The following is a 23,148-nucleotide window of genomic DNA, read 5'->3' on the forward strand; positions in this document are numbered from 1 at the left end:
ACTCACAATCTCCTGCCCAGGGAAGTTTCTGATTTTAGAAAGTGTTTGTCTACTCACCACCTCCTTTTCACGTCATTATCCCCTCATCATCACCTGGGCATAAAGTGAAACTACCCTTGGGAACAGCCATCTCTTTCTGTTTCTTTCCCACCCCCCAATCCCCCCTCCCCGACTCCCTTCCTCAGTACGTTCCAGCACAAGGGCCTGGTAGAGCACACGATCCCAGCCCCCAGCTAGAGCTGTATGAGGTCGTACTGTGAAGTAGTAACAGCATGAAGTCCCATGTCAGACAGTCCTGGGTGCAGATCTCAGCCCTGTCACTTACTAATAGCCACGTGACTTCCAGACTTTAAAGCCTCAGCTTCTTGATTTATACGGTGGAGATGGAAACATCAGCTGACTCCGGAGCCCTGACGATTGTAGGGCAGGTACTCAGCACAGTGTCTGCCACACGCCAGGCTCTCCACACGTGGTGGTGGTCATAGCAGTCATCAAGTCCTACACCAGTGGCCAGTAACAACTGTGTCACCTTGAGAAAGTGTAGTCTTATGGCATGAATATGACCATTGATGGCAATATCGCAGCAGCCACCTTGAGAACTGGTGTTTAAACCACACACTGAAACACACACACACAAACATACACACACGCTGTTGCTGTTAACCAGAGGCTTCTCAGGTGTTGAAACCATCACATCAAGTACCAGCCTCTCAAAGTGACTCCTTCAAAGGTACTGCTTGGTTGGATTTGTAGGCTCTGAGGTGCCTGTAAAAGTCAGCTTCCTTCCTTTACTGTCACGCTTTCTGCTGAACATGAGGAATTATTTCTTTTTTTTTTTAAATAAATTTACTTATTTATTTATTTACTTATTTTTTGGCTGCGTTGGGTCTTTGTTACTGCATGCAGGCTTTCTCTAGTTGCGGCAAGCGGGGGCTACTCTTCGTTGCGGTGCGCAGGCTTCTCATTGCGGTGGCTCTTCTTGTTGCGGAGCACGGGCTCTAGGCACGCGGGCTTCAGTAGTTGTGGCACGTGGGCTCAGTAGTTGTGGCTCGCAGGCTCTAGAGCACAGGCTCAGTAGTTGTGGCGCACGGGCTTAGTTGCTCCGTTGACATGTGAGATCTTCCCGGACCGGGGCTCAAACCCGTGTCCCCGGAGTTGGCAGGCGGATTCTTAACCACTGTGCCACCAGGGAGGCCCCAGGAATTATTTCTTGGCAGTTGCTTATTCTTCTCAAATAGGAACAACTGCATTTTAAAAAAAATTTTATTTATTTTTTTAACATCTTTATTGGAGTATAATTGCTTTACAATGGTGTGTTAGTTTCTGCTGTATAACAAAGTGAATCAGCTCTACATATACATGTATCCCCATATCTCCTCCCTCTTGTGTCTCCCGCCCTCCCTATCCCACCCCTCTAGGTGGACACAAAGCACCGAGCTTGATCAACTGCATTTTGCTTGCAGTGAGGTCTGTGAACATCTTGAAGCTACCTTCTGTTTCTGGAAACTTGGGACTGCCCCTCATTTGTTTTTCTCAAAAACACTGGTCAGCCTCTAAATCCATTAAACATCTAATCAATCTTTTATAACGTCTGTTCCTTTTGAAATCTGTCCTACAGCGCTTATGCTGTTGCCGATTGTGAAGAAAATTTTGAAGCGCTGGGTTAGTACCTATGAGGGTAAAAACGCTCAGGCGTTGGCTTCTGAATAAATGGAATTCTAGTACGCAGCTTTAGCCATTCACTCCTCTGATAAGTGACTATGATACTATTCTAATACAGTGTGACATGCAATTCAAATATCAACTTCTTGATGACATCTTTGAGTTCAGAATTTTTTGACTATACAGAAATTACAGTTTGAAACGTCTCCTCTGGGGTAGTTACTGTAACAAACATGCAGATTTGACATATCATCATTATTACATAAAATACATTGGGGAGCAAAATAAGTCTATTAACATGCTCCAGGGGCTGTCACAGTACTAAATATTTCATTTCACTGCTACAGAATGATTATTTTCTTGGTATATTCTTTATCCAGAAAAAGCTCATTTCTCATTTCTTCAGCATCTGTGTTTTGCTTCTTATAAAAAGTATTTTAAATATAAAGGGTCTTAGTGTTAACCTTAAAACAGAGTGTTGTAGGTCAATTATTCTTGAAAAACAAACAAAACCATAGAAAAAGGGATCAGATTTGTGGTTACCAGAGGTGGGGGAATTGGATGAAGGTAGTCAAAAGGTAAAAGCTTCTAGTTATAAGATAAGTACCTGGAATGCAATGTACAACGTGATAAATATTAACGCTGCTGTGTGTTATATATGCAGGCTGTTAAGAGAGGAAATCCTAACAGTTCTCGTCACAAGGAAAATATGTTTTTCCTATTTCTTTGCTATTGTGTCTCTGTGAGATGCTGGATGTTCACTAAACTTACTGTGATCACCATCTCATGACGTATGTGGGAAATCAAATCATTATGTGGTACACCTTAGACTTTGTACGGTGCTGTATGTCAATCATATTCAATAAAACTGGAAGAAAACCATTTTTAAATAAACAGAGGTAAAGGGTCTTAGTGATTGAGAGTCACCATTGTTAATATGATTTATTTAAAGGACACTACATTGAAGGTCAGGAGAACTAAGTCATAGTTTGTCACAAACTGGTTACGTAAGCGATCTCCGAACCTCAGTTTCCCCATCTGCATTTCATTCATCCTTTCATTCGTTTGTGCATGTATTTACCCTTTCTCTTATTGAAGTACAATTGACTTACAATATTGTACTGGTTTCAGGTGTGCAGCGTAGTGCTGCGATATTTGTATAGATTATGCACCACACAAAGCTATTATAATACTATTGACTGTTTTCCCTGTGCCGTGTATTTACTCTTGACCTAATTCCAGAGAGGATGTAAGGTGGCCTAGACTACTTTTAGGATTTATGTCTAGTCAAATTTTTTCTGTCTCCTGCTTCGGTGGGGACTGTCAGTTCATTTATTTCTTCTTGCTTTTTGTTGCTTTTACCTTCGAATGTGCCTTTGCTTCTGAAAACCCCCACCCCATTTGGACAAGTCAGTAGGCGTGTTCAGATCCCAGATCAGTAGATGGACAGGCTCTCAGAGAGGGCGGCTCCTGCGGAATAAATTGGATGGGCTTTCTGACAGCTTTGGTTACTCTGTGGCGCTTGACGTCTCTTTTTTCTTTTCTTTCACTGTTTTATTGTTTTAGTAAGATATATCCGGAGGTGCAGCTGTATTCTGGAAGGTTAAAATTACCCCGAGGCCAGCCTCTGGAGAAGTAGAACATTGCTAGATATTTAAATAAATTCCTCTTAGGGTTAATTTTCTGATGAACCAACCTCACCAGCAGTGCTGTGTGACAGGTGGTTTTCAGGGCACACACTCTGCAGCCAGCTGCTTTGCTCCCGACCTGCTGTGTGACCTTGGCCAATTTCCTATCCTCTCTGCACCTGCTTCTCTGTCTATACAATTTGTATAATAGTACCTCCTTCATCCAGTGCTGTACTAATCAGGTGAATTGATCTTTATTATATAACCTGCTCAGAATAGTGCCTGGTATATGATAAGTGCTATGTAAATGACCAGATAAGATCATGAAATACCTTTCTTGCATATAACTTAGTTGCCGTAGTCCCAGTGTCGAAATCATTTGCTCTTTGAATCCACTAGGGGGCCTGGTTTCTGGTAGAGTGTGGCACAGATGCAGAAAAATCTGAAGATTCAAACCATGAGGAGTTAGATTTTTTTTTTCCAAGCTCCAGCATCTTGCCTAAGTCCTTATTTGCTGCCCAAATCCCACCCTAATTTCCACTGTTCGCTAAGAAAGCATAGCATCGTCTTTCAGACGAATGGAAAATTTATATTAAGCAGAGCAAACTTTTATGCCTCTTTTCCTTTTTCTCTTTTTTTATGGTTGGGAAAATAACTTAGTGCTTCGGTGTAAATATCCTTTTCTTCAAATTTCTGTTAGGTTAGGACAAACTCAGGTCTTACAAATTACGATTATCCAAAGAAGAGGGGATATATGTATATGTACAGCTGATTCACTTTGCTGTACAGCAGAAACTAACACAACATTGTAAAGCAGCTACACTCCAATAAAATTGAAAAATATAATAAATAAATGACAATTATCACCTCATTAGCTGAGCAATGCTGAAGAGCATTCAAAAAGGAAAAAATGGTCAAGAACCTTCTTGAATGTCTTATTTCTTCTAGATTGACTGATTTTTCTTTTTTGACCTGAATTCATTGGCAGTTTTGGTATCGTGTGGCTTCAGCTTTAATTAAGAGTCAATGTCAATAAAATTTTAGAAACGTTAGCGGAGGAACAAGTTCCAATGCCGATGATCAAGAAATGCCTTATGAAAGTCGTGTTAGGAATATCTTCTATGTTTTTGAAATGTAGTGTTTAAATTTATTTGTTTTTTATTTCAAAGTGACTGAGTTGACAAAATTGATAAAGTAACCTAAAAATCCTTTCTTATCCTTTGTCATTTGGGAGACAGCAACTTGAACCAAATCTAGAAGTTACACCTAAAACTCTGAAATCCTTGTTGAAAAAAGCTAGCTAGTACCTCAAGTTTCAGTAAAGGATTGGGGGGTGAATGCTTGACTTTTTTGGAACCTCCTTGGAGTACATCTTTTTATCCTCCCATGAAGGACAGTCACATTGGCCACGAACAGAGAGAAACTGAGAAAATAGGTCCCTTAAAAGCCAAAAATTAAAATTTAAAAATTGAGGGCGTGGTGCCCAAAGAGAAGAAGTTACACACTCCTTCAGCGCTTCCCAAACTGCCGATTATAGACGGAACCCCCGCGCATCTTGTAAAAAATTTACATTCCAACTCAGTAGATCGTGGGTGGACCCGAGATGCTGTGTTCTTCACGTGCTCCCGGGTGATGCTGACGAAGCCCCTGTAAGTGGCAGCACAGGACCAGCTTTCCAGAGCAGGAGAAACGTTCCGAGTCTGCTCTTTGGCTTTTCTGTTCTCTTTGGAGGAGAGGCCAGTCGAAATGTGAAAAGCACATTAAAGTGTTAAGCCCTATAAGCACCTGGAACTATGAGATTCAAGGCAACTCCCAGCAGAGCCTCTGTGCCTTCAGAAGCTGCACATACTTTTCTTGCTTCTCTCTTAGTAAAGTCTGGAAGGCGCTGCCACCTCCAGGGTCCCTGTGGCCTGGGGAGCACCCCTTCCAGTTCCACTCTGCAGACACTTTGCAGGTGGGGGCGTCACCGTCTGTTCCCAGCGTCCCAGCCGTCGTTCCCCAGGTTTCCAGCTGCGCAGCCCGCTCAGCAGCACGTGTTTCCTGCAGCACGTTATCTCCAGTTTCTGGAATTCCCGTTGTTCTTTTTTCTTCATACATCGCCTGTCTCCCCGCCTCTCTCCAGCATCTACGGATTTGACATTTTCATTCCAGCCTCCACGGCACTTCACTTTCCTTTCCCGTTTTCCGTCTCCAAACATCTCTGCTCCGTTTGGGATAAATTTCTCAGCTGTGTCACCCACTCCTAATTCTCTATTCAGCGGTCCTAATCTGTTGCCTCCCCGTCCAATGATTTTTTTTTCAAAGATCATATTTTTCCTTCTAGAAGTTCCATTTAAAAAAATCCACCAGTGCACTCCTGATCGTTTTTTATTATATATGCTCATTTCTGAACTTGCATCCTTTTATTTCTTCAAATGCTCTATGCATAACTCTTCAAGTTCTATTTCCGGTAGTCCTAAGCTCTGCCATTCCTGGAGGTCCTGAATCTGTTGCCTCTTGTGTCTGCTGCTCAGGAGTGACTGGCCCGAGCAGAAGGCCCACAGCATGTGGAGTCAGGATGCTGATTAGGGATGGAAGCCAGTGAGGGAGGAGGAAAGGAGGAAGACTGGACAGAGGGGGAGGGGCAGGCTGCCAGCCAACCTGGTGGGGCCCTTTGGGGTCCTCCACCCAGATGCTGCCATGTTGGTCCAAAGGGACAGGAAGGCAGGCCCAGAAGGAGCTGCCAACCAAAGGCTGCTGACTGCACTCCAGAGCTGGGCAGCCAGGCCTCCCAAAGCACGCAACACTGGGATACTTGGGGCAGTCCATCTGCATTTCAGTTGTAGCCATTGAGTAAACTCCATCTATACTTATGGTAAGGTGAGTTTTTTTGTTTTGGTTTTTTTGGCCGCACTGCACGGCTTGTGGGACCTTAGTTCCCCAGCCGGGGGTTGAATCTGGGCCCTTGGCAGTGAAAGCTCAGAGTCCTAATCACTGGACCACCAGGGAAGTCCCTGATAAGGTGTTTTTTACGAAGTCATTTCATCTTTAATGATGATGTTATGTATGGGTCTCTAGAACAGCATAACAAACAGAGTTAGGGGCACCAATGTTTGCATTCAGGTATATTCTGCAGTATCTCAGTACTAAGAATGTTTGTAAATACTGCAGAGGAATGTTTATTCCTTTTAAGCCTGCTTTTTATTAAGTTTAAGAAAAGTAGTAAAATTTTATACTTATATTAGCTTAAATGGAGTCATTCTTACATTCTTTTATGACTTAAAACTATTTGAAACCAAAAGATATCATATTAACTGACATGGACCATTATCCCAAAATTCAAGGAATTTTGAAGGATAATTCAAAATATTCAAGGAATGTTTGGATTATTTATTTATTTGGTCCTTTTAAAGCAAACCAATCCTTAATTTCAGGCTGGCTTCTTTCTTTTCTTTGTCTTTTCTTTCTTCCTTCCTTCCTTCCTTTTTTCCTCTTTCCTTTTTCTCTCCTTCCCTCCTTCCTTCTTTCCCTTTTTCTTTCTTTCTCTCTCCCCCCCCCCCCCCCCGCCCTACCGTTATGAAAAGAATGTTGTTGGAGCGATCTGTAAACATAGGCAGAGGCACAATAAGGATTACAGATAATTTAACCTTTCAAAAACATTAACTGAAGCAAGACTTTACATTGAAGTATTAATTTGATGCTATATTAAATTGTCACTTCAAGCCTCTAAAAAAAATGAGTGAAACATGATAATAACAGCAATTTCCAAGAGCTGGAGCCCAGGTTCACACTATCATGCGGAGATATAAATATTTATCCGTTCCAGTACATCACTTAGAATCCTCTCTGCTGAAACCTTCAGTCAGCTGTGAATCTTTTAATGGCATTTCATTTTGCATGAGAAGAAGCAACAAATCGGGGATTCACAATACTTGTTATTCTTGTTGAGCACCCAAGAGCAAAGGAAACCGAGATCTTGTGGCTGTTGCATTTTATGTTTTTAAAATTCCTATTTCACCACGTCAATTTGTCATTACATTACAGTTCTGACAAGCTGTTATATAGGAAAAAGCTCTAAGGGAGACTAATGAAGAGATAAAATTTGCCTTTACTGGTGACACCATGGAGTTTTCGTACAAGAAGATATTTTTTTTAAAAGAAGACAGAAGAAAGTAAAAACTGTTATTGGTTACAGATGAACATTGCCAGCAAATACAAGTGTCTGAGAAGCACTCTTGGAAAAAACAGAAGCCACCACAGGATAAATGACAACGCAAGGTGACGCGAGGCATCCAGCTATGAAAATGCAAAAAATGCAAAAAAACTTAATAAAAAACAATATTTTAAAAATGCAAATGTAGGTAATGCCATGAGTTTAACACTGAGAATATGGACGCTGATGCCAAGAATACTTGTGATGGTTTTAGCTCCATATAGTAAGTGTAAGAAGAATTGATGACCATCAAGGTCACTTTTTAAAAATTTGGGACTAACTGTTCCATGCCTTATTCAGATGGAAGCTCAGTGTCATCACTGAATCGCAAGCATCTGAAAGCTGCCAGTTCATGTGCCAGACAAGACTTTCCCTGTTTGATGTGAGAGAAGGTGACCTAGAGAGCCTGGAGGGGTGGAAATAACAGGCCAGCTTTGGGCCACAGATGGGAAGGCCTCTGGGAAAGGAGCGGATCTAAGGAGCCACTGAGAGGAAGGCTCTGCAGGCTTGTGCGTACACAGCTGGGGCCCTCAGAACAGTCATCCCTATGGCAGATGTGTGCTCTTAATTCCTGAGCCACACGTGGATGACCAGCTTTGCCAAGTGTTTGGTCCACTTGTGACCTCTTATCTCCCTTGGGACCTCAGAGTGGCACAGGGCAGAAGTCCACAGACTCATCTGACCTCTAGGAAAGAGTCTCCTGGGTGGCACTAGGGCACTGCACCTGTTGAGTCTGTAAATTGAGATTTTAACATGGCAGACAAGGAACATCTGCGTTATGTCCTTTGCCTGTTAGGCAGGATTGCCTTGTAGCCACATCAGAACAGTGGTTGAAAGTGAAAGAAATACCTACACTTATTTTTATTTTATTTTATTTATTTTATTTCATTTATTTTATTTATTTTTTGGCCACGCTGAGCTGCTTGGGGGATCTTGGTTCCCCGACCAGGGATTGAACCTGCACCCTGGCAGTGGGAGCACCGAGTCCCGACCACTGGACCGCCAGGGAATTCCCCTACACCGTTTTTAAAGAGTGACCCTCGGGATTAAGTCGCTATTTCTCCATTCTTGTAATTACAAGAATTCGAAATTAAGCATTTAAAAAGGATGAAGCAAAGATTCATCCTTAGATTGTCTTGCAATCAAATCAACAGTGTTAAAAAGAAATTAATAGATGCTGAGGCTGTTTTTAACTATTAAAAAAAGGTTGCTCGTGCCAAAAAACTGATCATGATACTGTAGTGCTACCAATACACCCTTTTAAAATAAATTTTGAAGCATTTATTTACAGGTTGTTTTGTTAATTTGTCAGTGGTTAAGCTTTTGAAGGGGAAGTGCTTAGAGTTCTGATCCTAAAAGCAATATGAGTGAGAAATATAATTTTTTAGTGTTTCTTTTACATTTACAAAAATATCGCCTCACTTTATAAATACACACACATGCAACATTATTCATTTTTGGTAAGTCTGTTCTGTGGAGATTCCCTGAAATTGGGAGTTCCCATCCTGCATTTAAACAGAATCCATTTCTCAGGGAGCATTTGAGGAGCACATCAGGTGCGAGCTTGCCTCTGTCGCCCTTTCCTTCCCTACTTCCTTTCCCACCCCTCGCCCCAGGGTCCTGGTTTCATCCGGCTCCCGCTTGAATCACCGCCATCCTTGCAGTGCTGTTTCCCTGATCTTCACACCCTTCACAAAACCCCTATGCTCTAACTACTAATCTTATGCCTCATCTCCAAATGCAGAGACACAGAGAGGTTGAATAATTCCCCAAGGTCACACAGCTAGTGAATGTGGAGCTGGATCAGGAAGGCTCGAGCAGCGTGATGTGGCCATGAGTTTACAGTCTCCCTAGATGTGGGATAACGTCCAGTAGTTTGTGGGGTGGGGGAACCCTCATAGATGTGCCCACTGATGTAGGGGGTGTGTGCACAGCATTTCCTGGGTCAGCTGGTGAAGAATCTGAGGGGAATCGTATCTGGGCCTGTTTGTGTCAACTCCCACACGCAGTGACTCCGTGTGCAGTGGTGCCCCAGCCCAGGTGCTCACAGACCCAGTGAGACCTTCCTCCACTGACGTAAAACAGCGTCTTCCCGGTGCGCCCACCCAGAAATTCAATTCACGGGGAGAAATTTCTCTTCTGCAAAGTTTTGACGCATAAATGCTTTCTAAACCTTTGCTACCAACTGCTGCTTGTCAATACTGAACTCTAACGTGAGAGGCTTTCTGTGGTTGTGGTTTTGTACATATTTATAAACTCAGGAGTTTTTTAAGTTTATTAACTCTATTTTTCAAGATGTTCATCAGAGAGCCTCATAGGTGAGCCTTGCCTTTGAGAACAAGTGCACATAGAAACTTGCTGGATGAAGTGGATCAAATTTGATCTGTTTTTTTTTAACATGGAGTAACTTATGTAATCTTAAAGATAGAGGAGTTGTAGAATGTAATCTGTGTGTGTGTTTTCCCCTGGGGGAAAAAAACAGCTTGTCGGTGATTTCCTGTAGTCAGGTTTCTTTAACATATTCATCAGTATGGATAGTGGTCAGTATCTGCTCTGTTCAGGGTGCTCTGTGACTGTACCAAGATTTTGATCTAAGAGATATCTTCTACCAGCAGGACTTTTAAAAGATAGGCCATGATGAGAATAACTGAGCAGAATGGCACAAAGACAGGGGACTTGAACAGCCAAACTGAAACCTGTGTGCCTCCATGTGTTTAAAAGGCCCATCCAACCATCTCTCTTCAGAGCTACCAGAAAACCACTCTTTTTTGTTTCTTTACATCAGATGTGAGAAATCTTCATTTCAGCCAAGAGCTCTTTACCACCTATTTTGTATTAGCGAAAATCAAGTTAATTTACTGTTTTTTGAAAGGCGAGAAATAGAAAATGTTCCTCTGATCAGACTTTGCATTAAGAGCAGGTTGTGGGTGAAACTCAGAAAAAATCCATCAAACTAAAATATATAGCTCAATTATGGTCAGTAAGATTTTTTTTTAAGGGCAGGAGCATCTTTAAAGTCTTCCAAAACTCTGGGTGGCAAAAATCAAACTCCTATACTGATGCTGTTCATCTTTTCTTTAATGATAAAAACTAAAGGCTTTAAAAAAAAAAATCTTAAGGTGGTTTAATATTATCAGAGTTGATTATTACAGTGTTTACCACTAAAAAGTTTGAAAGGGCATTCTGATTACTTTCTTATTTTTATAAAATGTTCACTGTACAACAGAAAAATTCGAGCAGAATAGTTTTGTTTTTTTTTTAAAAGGAAGAAAGCAGTTACCCTAAATTTCACCATTACCATAGTGACCATTCTTCCAGACACATCTCTGTAAATAGGCACAACAGGTACAATTTTTACAATTTTGGAATCATGTTACTCATGCTGTTCAGTTATCCTAGAGAGTTCACACACATGTCATGGGAATAAAAGAGCTTTTTTGAAATCTTCTTTCCCCTTCATTTTAAAGAAAGGAAAACCTAACTTTCCTTTGGAAAGTGCAATGGGACCGTTTGTAAGGATGGTCTTTTGAGGAGAAGTGTCTCCATCTTGTGGCCTTTTAGAGTATCGTCATTCCAGACTGATAAACGCATGTTGTGTTTTTGCAACTCTCCTTGGAAATGGTGTCAGTTCTGGGACTTGTTCAGTGGATTTGACGAATCCAACATGGGGCCAGAGTGTGTCCATCTGTCTGTAGAGCGGGGGCAAGCCCTTTTTCACACCGCTGCTCTGGTGGGCAGTTTATTTATTTCTTCACTGACATGAATTTTTTATTCAATGTCACTTGTAAATATACAAAGTATTCATTTTAATGTATCCAAAAAAAGTTTTTCATAAATTATTTTTAATTTTATCGAAGTATAGTTAATTTATAATGTATTAATTTCTGCTGTACAGCAAAGTGACTCAGTTATACATATATATATTCTTTTCATATTCTTTTCCACTATGGTTTGTCACAGAATATTGAATATAGTTCCCTGTGCTATACAGTATGATGTTGTTTATCCATCCTATATATAATAGTTTGCCTCTGCTAAAATCAAATTCCCATTCCTATCCTCCCACCCCCTTGGCAACCACAAGTCTGTTCTCTATAGTTGTGAGTCTGTTTTTGTTTCATAGCTATGTTGATCTGTATTGTATTTTAGATTCCGTATATAAGAGATATATGGCATTTGTCTTTCTCGTTTACTTCGCTTAGTATGATAATCTCTAGGTCCATCCATGTTGCTGCAAATGGCATTATTTAGTTCTTTTTGATGGCTGAGTAATATTCCATTGTATATATATACCACATCTTCTTTATCCATTCCTCTGTGGATGGACATTTAGTTTGTTTCCATGTCTTGGCTATTGTAACTAGTGCTGCTATGAACAGAGGGGTGCATGTATCTTTTCAAATTATCATTTTTTCTCAGTATATGCCCAGGAGTGGGATTGCTGGATCATATGGCAACTCTGTTTTTAGTTTTTTTGAGGAACCGCCATACTATTTTCCATAGTGGCTGCACCAATTTACATTCCCACCAACAGTGTAGGAGGGTTCCCTTTTCTCCACACCCTCTCCGGCATTTGTTATTTGTAGACTTGTGAATGCTGGCCATTCTGACCTGTGTGAGGCAGCACCTCACTGTAGTTTTGATTTGCGTTTCTCTAACAATCAGCGATGCTGAGCATCTTTTCGTGCGCCTGTTGGCCATTTGTATTTCTTCTTTGGAGAAGTGTTTTTCGAAAAAACAATTTTCGATTGGGTTGTTGGAAACAATTTTCGATTGGGTTGTTGGTTTTTTGTTGTTGTTGAGTTGTATGAGTTGTTTGTATATTTTGGAAATTAAGCCCTTGTCGGTTGCTTTGTTTGCAAATACATTCTCCCATTCTGTAGGTTGTCTTTTCATTTTGTTTATGGTTTCGTTTGCTGTGCAAAAGCTTGTATGTTTGATTAGGTCCCATTTGTTTATTTTTGCTTTTATTCCTTTTGCCTTGGGAGACCAGTGGGCAATTTAAACATTAGAGTCTCAATAAGAAACAGGAAAACCAGGACTGGAGCCCAACTCTCCCAGCTTCTAACACTGAGCTTTCTCCACAATTTCCTGTTTAACCTCAACTTCAACACTGTTAAAGGAGTTGATCTTAGTGGCCAAGTCACGCTGCCTCAACCTCATGAAATCATCATAAAGGCTTCTAGGGAGGAAGATGGCAGCCCCAGGTAGAGTGTGATTTCACTTTAAAGGAATTACAGAAAGGACCAGTCACTTGTCCTCTCACCCTACGCCATTATATCCAAGTTTTGACTTTACAAATTAGTTTGGAATGTTAGGGAGAAAATATCTCTCGAGATAGAGTTGAATTTTATCTGTGTCTGCATGGTGGACGCAGACCTGTACTGCTGAAGGCAGTAGAAACATGGTCATTTTCTGTAAACAGGACATTAATAGTTGTGATAATAAACCATTATCACTTTGTATAAACACCAGAGCAGAAGAGTTACATTTTACATCTGAACGAACACCTTTTGACTGGATCATTTCCCCCCCTTTTTTCTTTCTCTCCTATGCAGTATATAGTGGAATGTCATGGGATCACCCTTCTTCCCCAATTCCTGGGCATGTACCGGCTTAATGTTGATGGAGTTGAAATATATGTGATTGTTACAAGAAATGTGTTCAGCCACCGTTTATCTGTATATAGGAAATATGACTTAAAGGTAAGACTGATTTTTATTAACTTTTATTCATTAAGTTTGGTCATCCACGTTGTATGTAATTGATCATGCTGAGCACTTAGGAGGCGCCCAGAGCACAAAGCTGCCAGGAGCGCTCCTTTGTGTTAAGCGAGGACCACTTGTACCTACGAGAGATACCATGTCTATTTTATTCAACAAGTATGTATTGAACACCAGCTATGGGCCAGGCACTGCTTTAGGTGCTGGGAATAGCTTGATGAACAAAACAGACCAAACCTGCTCTCAACGAGCTGACATTCTGTTGGGTAAAGACGGATGGTAATAAGTAAAAGGGGTAAGTAAATCATGGAGTATACTAGGAAGTGATCAGTGCCATGGACAGAAGTAAAGACAGGAAGCATGGGGAAGGGATGCGGTTTGGAATAGGGTTTCGCTTCACTGCAGACCTGAAGGAGGTGAGGGATAGGCTGAGGAGCAGGCCTGAAGACAGGCTGTTTCAGAGACCCCAAGGGAGAGGCGGACCACTGGAAATTCTGATTGTGGAGTGAGGGGATCTGACTTCTGGGATCACCGACATAGGCAACGTCCAGGTCAGGAGCTGGCAGACTGTGACCCGCCTCCGTGGCACAGCCAACATGGCCATTTTTGTAGATAGTTTTATTGGAATCCCACAATGCCTGTGGTTTGTGTATCGTATGTGGTTGCAGTGTAACAGCAGAGTTGAGTAGTTACCATAGAGACCGTTTTGGACCACAAAGCCTGAAACACTACCCCTCTGACCCTATTCAGAAAAAGTTTTCCAACCTTTGGTCTTCATCAGTGGATCTCGAATTTTTTTTTTATCTCAGACTCCTTCACACCCTTAAAAGAGGACCCCCAGAAAGCTTCTGCTTATGTAGGTTATGTCTACTAATACTTACAATATTAGAAATGAGACATTGAAAAAAACTTATTTAAAATAGTAAAACCATTACATGTTAGCATATCTTTATGAAAAATATCTTCCAAATCAAAAAGTTTAGTGGAACAGGTAGCATTGTTTTTTATATCTTTGCAAATCTCTCTAATGTCAGGTTTGGTGAGACAGAACATCCTGTCTGGTTTGGCTGTCCACCTGTTGCCAAGTTATTTGATTGAAGTGTATGAAGAAAATCAGACCTTACACAAATATGTAGTTGGAAAAGGAGAGGAGTTTTTAATAACTTTTTCAGAAATTTGTGGATGTTTTCCTTTGATATCACACCTTAACCTGACAAGTGGTAATTTCTCCAAGCTGAGTCACAGTGTGGAATCTGAAATCACATCGGTGAACTTATTAAAATCCGTCAGTCTGTTTGCACGCGTTGGTCTGGCTACGTCATGCTTTGGTCATTTGGAATGATGGATTGACTGAGTTAGGTGAACTGCTTCCTCGAGGCTATTCGTATGTTTTATGACAAACTCCACTAATACCATTTGGTGCCACTGCTGGGTTTGTGCTAAGCTGCCAACAGTTTTACCCACCATTGTATTTGCAGTATCTGTGCAAATATCAAGGTGGTGAAATAGGCAAATAGTATCTCAGTGTTATTGTAAAGATAGTTTTGCCTTTGCAGACCCCTGGGTGCTGAACTATGCTTTGAGAAATGCTAGTCTAAGGGAGGGGGAATGTTCTAGGCTTATCTCCTACCCTCTGGAGTTCAGATGAACAATATAAGCTTCCCAAATACAGCTTTGCTCTGTCCTGCCTCCAAGTCGTAGCTATTTTATAGGTGGAAATCCCAGCCTACAGGGCTCCAGGGCTCTTTGGAACCATCTCTCATGAGGCCCTTGGCAGTGTTACTTAGCTCACTCTGCTGAGCATTAGAGGTCTTTTCATTGGCCTGACTCTCCCATGTAAGAAGCCAGATGACCTCTGAAGCCACATGTCCTGGTTTTTTACTACTTGTTAGCTGTGTGCAAGATGCTGAACCTCTAGGAGCCACAGTTTCTTCATCTGTAGGACAGAGGTGATCTTACCTCCGCTGCTGTGAGGATTAATGAGATATGTATGTGTCACGTCCAGCATAAGGCACGGCGTGTGGGGAGAAGTGGATGGATTTTCATTGTCTCCTCCACTCTACTGCTAAGTCCCTTAAAGGCAGTTGTTTTGGTTCTACTTTTTTATCCCCCGGAAATGCTTAAGGTAGTGCCTCTATCTTAAGCATATCCTGCTTGAGCATATCCTGTTCAAGCATATCCTGATGTAAATTGTGCTTATAGACTGGATGTTATAGTTTTAACCTTGGATGTCGTGATTTCATCTCCCTTTTTAGCTTGTAGAGTAAACTTTTCTTGCCAGTACTTGCCGTTGTGAGGGAACCTGGGCATCTGGCATCATTTCATGGCTCAGACTCTCAGCCTTGACTGACTTAACGTTTCTAATTTTGTTTTAATTTTTAAATTCTGAATGAATTTAGATTTGGATGAGTTTTTCCAGGCTAATGCTCTGCATTTTTACATAGAGACGAAACTTCAGTGAGAATTAGGAGCAGAGTAAATTATATCGTAGAGGGGAAAACACACACAGAGACTAAAAAACTTGGTTAAAGATACAGAGACTCAGGTATTACAAGTATTTAATACTTGAGGATTTAGGCCCCCCCCTCCCCTTTAAATTTGGGAACATTCTTTGATAGCAGTCAGTGTACAGAGGAAGAGACTATGGCCCGAATTCAAGAATCTGTAAAGGAAGAAACAAACCATTGCAGGTGACAGCTGCTGGGCTCAGCCAGGCAGAGGGCTCTCCTTCAGGACCAGTTTACACGGTTTATCTTCACGTGCTGGGTCAGCTTTGTGCTCCTCCGACACATCCCCCAGAAGCTTCGAGCATCTTCCCTGGGTTGGCAGCAGCGTCTTTCAGATCCACCAGACCTGGGAATGCTGAGCATGGGGCAGATGGAGAAGTGGCCCCAGGGAGCCCTGGCCTGAGCTTGGCCCCCTTCCCCAGTACAAGGAGTCGCCCCATCTGTGAACACGTTACACACATCCTGACTAATGCCTGAGCTGCTTGAAGGCAAGATGGTCATAGAGCAAAAATGTTAAAGAGTGGCCAACCTAGAAGCTACTTTAAATTTTCCCAAGTCACATATACATTTTCTTAATGATTGGCTAATGCAAGTATTCCAGGCCAATAAATATCTATTTAAAACATAGGTAAATGGATCGCTCCACTGACCTAGTCATAGTCTGGGCATCCAGTGCTGGCAGGGGAGGGAGAGCAGTCAGTCGGGCCGTGATCCTCCTCCAGCCGTTCACTCAGCAAACACTGGGCGTTGCTGGGTGAGACACTGCGATGGTCACCACGGAGCACAAAGGATAAATGCTCACTGTTGTTGTAGTAACAAAGTTAGGAATTCACTGGCCATTTATTTCCTAATCTTTCTTTTGCATTAAGATCTTCCACAAACAAAGGACAGTTTCTGTTCTTGAACTCTACCCCAAAGCACCCCTGTCGGCATCAGGAGGACTCTGTCATTTCAGACAACACAGAACCGAGGGCTTCATTTGGAAAACCAGTGCAGTAGAGTAGAAATTGCTGCGACCAAGAACTGTGTTTTCTTCTACTTTATACCTCTGTGCTCAGCCTAGGTTCTGACACAGAAGCGGTGCAAGGAGACGTGTGTTTGAAGGGACCTCCAAAGTGAAAGGGGCCGGGAAGTACCCACTGGGTCTTAGTCATGGTAAGTGAGGAAACACATGCATCAGTAACCCTAAGCCAGGGGAGACGGGCATTCGGGGGCCAGGGCACGCCCCCACCTAGAGGACGCAGCGTGGGAAAGAGGCCTCTATGCCCCAGTGGTCACTGCGGCCAGCTGACGGCCCACTTCACTTTGAAGACCCTCAAACCAACCACTTCTGACAATTGATGTTTGACTCCACGTTTAGTAAGTCATTGTTCACGTGATTGTCGGGTTTTCTGATTTCCAGCAGGAGGACAGGAACCAGGGAGAAGACAGCACAGGTGACACGGCAGGGAAGGGGTTGGAGACAGGTGGACAGAAATCCCTACAGAGGGTGCAGCACACTTGGGGAGGGGCCGGAGCAAAGTCGGTGCTCATTTATTTCCGTGCTCTGCCCTGGAGTGCTTGCATTTTTCACGTGAAGCTGATACCTCGCGTGCGCATGGTTTCATTATCTCTTTCTCTTTCAGGGCTCTACAGTGGCTAGGGAAGCAAGTGACAAAGAAAAGGTAAGTGCCCGGCATCTCTCTCACCTCACTCCCGCGGACATGCGGTTCTAGCCATTTCCCCTCCGCTACAGTGAGAAGCTCTTCATGGGCCTGAGGGACGTTCTCCTCCAGTTCTCTCCCTCAGGTTGGCTGCCCTGTTGGACAGTGAAGTAGTTATTAGTTTGAGGTGTGTGTGAAACATTTCCTATCAACGTGATTTTGAGAAAACAGCCGCCTCTGCTGTCAGCATGCTCCAAACTGGCAGGTACAGCCCAGCACCCGAGACCTAGCCCCACTTTATGACTAACAGGGCAGGTGTGACCTTGAGTCAGTTTCTCTGCCTCCCTGAGTCCCAGTTTTCTCACCTGTAAAACGACAGTGTTGAGCTTCAAATTCACCAATAAAATATTGCTTATGAGCTTCAAACTCCTTTCCAACTATAAAATGTTAAGATCTCATTAGAGTATTTTTTGTGTGTAAAGACTTAGGGATGGACGAGGAGACTCTTTACTTTCTTCTGAGTCACTGGACATTAGGTAATACTTGAACCACATTTTGTTGATTATGCAGGATTATAAACAGATTCAACTGGAATCAGTTTAAGAATGTGGGAGGCAGCTTTCCGTGTGCAAACCTCAACTGCCCAAAATGGGGATTTGCTTACATGAAAGGCACCCCTGTGCTCTCAGCTTACTCCTCATGATGTTGAGGTGCCTTTTCTTGACCAAACCATTTGAAAGCTGGCCTCAAGGTTTTTGTTTCTAAATTAAGTTATTTAGGATGATATCACTCAGTTTGGGTTTGAATTTTATAGATTTGGAAATCTCCTTTTACTTATTCATCCAGAAGTTTGTGAATGTCTTTATGGTTACTGTCCTAGCTTCAGGGGCTAAAATAATGAACCACACACACATGGCCTGCAAAGCGATACACACATTAAATAGGAAATGACAGTATCATGTGATAAGTGCTTTGATAGGAAACACGTAGCAAGGGCAACTAAATCTGGCTTGGTGGTCTTCCTGGAAGAGATGATTGGAAACCTGAAGGATGAGCAGCAGTTGGCTAGAGAAAGAGGGAGCACTCAGTGCTTTCATTGGAGGCTGGGATGAGGCCACACAGGTAAGCAGAGCCATCTAGAGTGGCTGTGGAAATAACCCAGAATAGATGGTGGCCCGACCTGGGGTGGTGGAAGAGGATAGAGAGATTTAGGAAGAAGAATCCACAGAACTCAGAGATTGAATATGGGAGGTGAACAGTGCCAGGGAGTGTGTGTGGAGGGAGGGTGACTCCAAACTTTCTGGTTTGGACAGTGGGGTAGGTGTTGGACAGTGGGGTAGGTGCTGATTCCACTCATGGAAAAAGGAAGCAGGCAAAGTAGTTAGAATTGTCAGCACAGCATCAGAACAGAGATGTCCAGTAGGCATGAGAGGGCTTCAGCGGGAAAAGGGGGCTTGGGAAACCCGCCGGGAAGGATGATCAAAGACAGGGAAGTGTCAACGAGGTCACCTAGGATGAGCCTAACATGAACACTCACTCAAGTCCAGGAAGCACAGAGAGTCCCATACAAGATAAACCCAAGGAGGAATACACCAAGACACATATTAATCAAACTGCCAAAAATTAAAGAAAAAATATTAAAAGTATCAAGGGAAAAGCAACAGTTGTTAACATACAAGGGAACTCCCATAAGGTTATCAGCTGATTTTTCGGCAGAAACTCTGCAGGCCAGAAGGGGGTGGCATGATATATTTAAAGTGATGAAAGGGAAAAACCTACAACCAAGAATACTGTGTCCAGCAAGGCTCTCGTTCAAATTTGACAGAGAAATCAAAAGAAAAGCTTCACAGACAAGCAAAAGCCAAGAGGATTCAGCACCAGCAAACCAGCTTTACAACAAATCCTAAAGGGACTTCTCTAGGCAGAAAATAAAAGGCCACAACTAGAAACAAGAAAATTATGAATGGGAGAGCTCATTGGTAAAGGCAAACATGAAATAAAGGTAGGGGATCATCCACACACAAATATGTCATCAAAACTAGCAATCATGAGAACAGGAGAGTACAAATGCAGGATATTGGAAATGCATTGGAAATTAAGAGACCAGCAACTTAAAACAATCTTGTATATATATTGACTGCTATATCAAAACCTCATGGGAACCACAAACCAAAAATCTATAGTAGATACTCACACAAAAAAGAAAAAACAATCCAAACACAACACTAAAGATAGTCATCAAGTCACAAGAGAAGTGAACAAAAGGGGAAGGGAAGAAAAAAGACCTGCAAAAACAAATGCAAAACAATTAACAAAATGGCAATAAGAACATACATACCTGGGCTTCCCTGGTGGCGCAGTGGTTGAGAGTCCGCCTGCCGATGCAGGGGACACGGGTTCGTGCCCCGGTCCGGGAGGATCCCACATGCCGCGGAGCAGCTAGGCCCGTGAGCCAAGGCCACTGAGCCTGCATATCCGGAGCCTGTGCTCCGCAACAGGAGAGGCCACAACAGTGAGAGGCCCACGTACCGCAAAAAAACAAAACAAAACATACATATCAATAATTACCTTAAATATAAATGGATTAAGTGCTCCAGCCAAGACATACACTGGCTGAATAGATACAAAAACAAGACACATATATATGTTGTCTACAAGAGATGCACTTCAGATCTAGGGACACATACAGACTGAAAGTGAGGGGATGGAAAAAGGTATTTCATGTAAATGGAAATCAAAAGAAAGCTGGAGTAGCAATACTCAGACAAAATAGACTTTAAAGACTGTTATAAGAGACAAAGAAGGACTCTACACAATGATCAAGGGATCAATCCAAGAAGATATTAACAACTGTAAATATATATACACCCAACATAGGAGCACCTCAATATAAAAGGCAAATACTAACAGCCATAAAAGGAGAAATCAACAGTAACACAGTAATAGTGGGGGACACCCACTCTCATCAATGGACAGATCATCCAGACAGAAAATCAATAAGGAAACACAGGCCTTAAATGACACATTAGACCAGGTGCACTTAATTGATATCTATAGAACGTTCCATCCAGAAGAGCAGAATACACTGTCTTCTCAAGGGCACATGGAACATTCTCCAGGATAGGTCACATCTTGGGCCACAAATCAAGCCTTGGTAAACTTAAGAAAACTGAAATCATATCAGGCATCTTTTTCAACCACAACTCTATGAGCTTAGAAATCAGTTACAGGAAAATAAGTGTAAAAAATACAGACACGTGGAGGCTAAACAATATGTTACTAAACAACCAATGGATCACTGAAGAAACCAAAGAGGAAATCAGAAAATACCCAGAGACAAATGACAACGAAAACACGACAATCTAAAACCTATGGGATGCAGCAAAAGCAGTTCTAAGAGGGAAGTTTATACCAATACAATCTTAACCTCAGGAAACAAGAAAAATCTCAAATGAACAACCTAACCTTATACCTAAAGCAACTAGAGAAAGAAGAACAAACAAAACCCAAAGTTAGCAGAAGGAAAGAAATAAAGATCAGAGCAGAAATAAATGAAAGAAACAAGAAAACAATAGAAAAGACTGATGAAACTAAAAGCTGGTTCTTTGAAAAGATAAAATTGATAAATCTTTAGAAGAAAAGGGAAAGGACTCAAATCAATAAAATTAGAAATGAAAAAATGTTACAAGTGACACCACAGAAATACAAAGGATCATAAGAAATTACTACAAACAACTATATGCCAATAAAAAGAACAACCTAGAAGAAACAGACAAATTCTTGGAAAGGTACAACCTCCAAGACTGAAGGAAGAAGAAATGCAAAATATGAACAGACCAATCACAAGTACTGAAATTGAAACAGTGATTTAAAGACTTCCAACAAAGAGAAGTCCAGGGCCAGATGGCTTGAGAGGTGAATTCTATCAAACATTTAGAGAAGAGTTAACACCTACCCTTCTGAAACTCTTGCAAAAAATTGCAGAGGAAGGAACACTCAGCTTATCCTATGGGACCGCCATCACCCTGATACCAAAACCAGAAAAAAGATGCCACAAGAAAATTACAGGCCAATATCATTGATGAACATAGATGCAAAAGTACTCAACAAAACACTAGCAAACTAAATCCAGCAATACATTAGAAGGATCATACATCATGATCAAGTGGGATTTATCCTAGGGATACAAGGACTCCTCAGTATCCACAAATCAATCAGTGTGGTATACCACATTAACAAACTGAAGAATAAAAACCATATGATCATCTCAATAGATGCAGAAAAAGCTTCTGACAAAATTCAACAGCCGTTTATAATAAAAACTCTCCAGAAAGTGGGCATAGAGGGAACTTAACCTCAGCATAATAAAGGCCATATATGACAAACCCACAGCTAACATCATTCTCAATGGTGAAAAGCTGAAAGCATTCCCTCTAAGATCAGGAACAAGACAAGGATGTCCACTCTCACCACTATTATTCAACATAGTTTTGGAAGTCCTAGCCACGGCAATCAGAGAAGAAAAAGAAATAAAAGGAATCCAAACCGGAAAAGAAGAAGTAAATCTGTCACTGTTTGAAGATGACATGAAACTATACATAGAAAATCCTAAAGATGCTACCAGAAGACTACTAGAGCTAATCAATGAATTCGGTAAAGTTGCAGGATACAAAAGTAATACACAAATCTCTTGCATTCCTATACACTAACAACAAAATATCAGAAAGAGAAATTAAGGAAACAATCCCACTTAGCGTCACATCAAAAAGAATAAAATACCTAGGAATAAACCTACCTAAGGAGGCAAAAGACCTGTGCTCTGAAAAGTATAAGACACTGATGAGAGAAACCAAAGATGACACAGATGGAAAGATATACCATGTTCTTGGATTGGAAGAATCAGTATTGTCAAAATGACTATACTGCCCAAGGCAATCGACAGATTCAATGCAACCCCTATCAAATTACCAGTGGCATTTTTCACAGAATTGGAACAAAAAATTTTTTTAGTTTTTATGGAAACACAGAAGACCCCGAACAGCCAAAGCAATCTTGAAAGAACAGAGCTGAAGGAATCGGGTTCCTTGACTTCAGACTATACTACAAAGCTACAGTAATCAAAACACTATGGTGCTGGCACAAACACAGAAATGTAGATAATGGAACAGGATAGAGAGCCTAGAAATAAACACACACGCCTGTGGACAATTAATCGATGACAAAGGAGGCAAGAATATACAATGGAGAAAAGACAGTCTTTTGAATAAGTGGTGCTGGGAAAACTGGACAGCTACATGGAAAAGAATGAAATTAGAACATTCTCTAACACCATACACAAAAATAAACTCAAAATGGATCAAAGACCTAAATGTAAGGCCGGACACTATAAAACTCTTAGAGGAAAACATAGGCAGAACACTCTGACATAAATTGCAGCAGTATCTTTTTTTGATCTACCTCCTAGAGTAGTGAAAATAAAAACAAAAATAAACAAATGGGACCCAATTAAACTTAAAAGCTTTTGCACAGCAAAGGAAACCATAAACAAAACAAAAAGACAACCCCCAGAATAGGAAAAAATATTTGCAAACAAAGCAGCCGACAAGGGATTAATCTCCAAAATATACAAACAGCTCATGCAGAATTATGTCAAAAAAAACAAACAACCCAATAAGAAAATGGGCAGAAGATCTAAATAGACATTTTTCCAATGAAGATATACAGATGGGCAGAAAGCACATGAAAAGATGCTCAACATCACTAATTATCAGAGAAATGCAAATCAAAACTACA

At 41.5% G+C, this 23,148-nt stretch overlaps 1 protein-coding gene across 1 annotated transcript in view; it reads left to right on the top strand.

Moving 5' to 3' along the window:
- Positions 1–23,148, top strand: part of PIP4K2A (phosphatidylinositol-5-phosphate 4-kinase type 2 alpha) — a 175,273-nt gene that overhangs the window by 118,672 nt on the left and 33,453 nt on the right. The window contains exons 5-6 of the mRNA XM_029236948.1: positions 13,041–13,187; positions 17,338–17,376. Of these exons, the coding sequence (XP_029092781.1) occupies positions 13,041–13,187; positions 17,338–17,376 (186 nt within the window). The remainder of the gene's footprint in view (positions 1–13,040; positions 13,188–17,337; positions 17,377–23,148) is intronic.

Source organism: Monodon monoceros, unplaced genomic scaffold, assembly GCF_005190385.1.
Source record: "Monodon monoceros isolate NGI ecotype Baffin Bay Population unplaced genomic scaffold, NGI_Narwhal_1 Super_Scaffold_21, whole genome shotgun sequence".
Lineage (NCBI taxonomy): Eukaryota > Metazoa > Chordata > Mammalia > Artiodactyla > Monodontidae > Monodon > Monodon monoceros.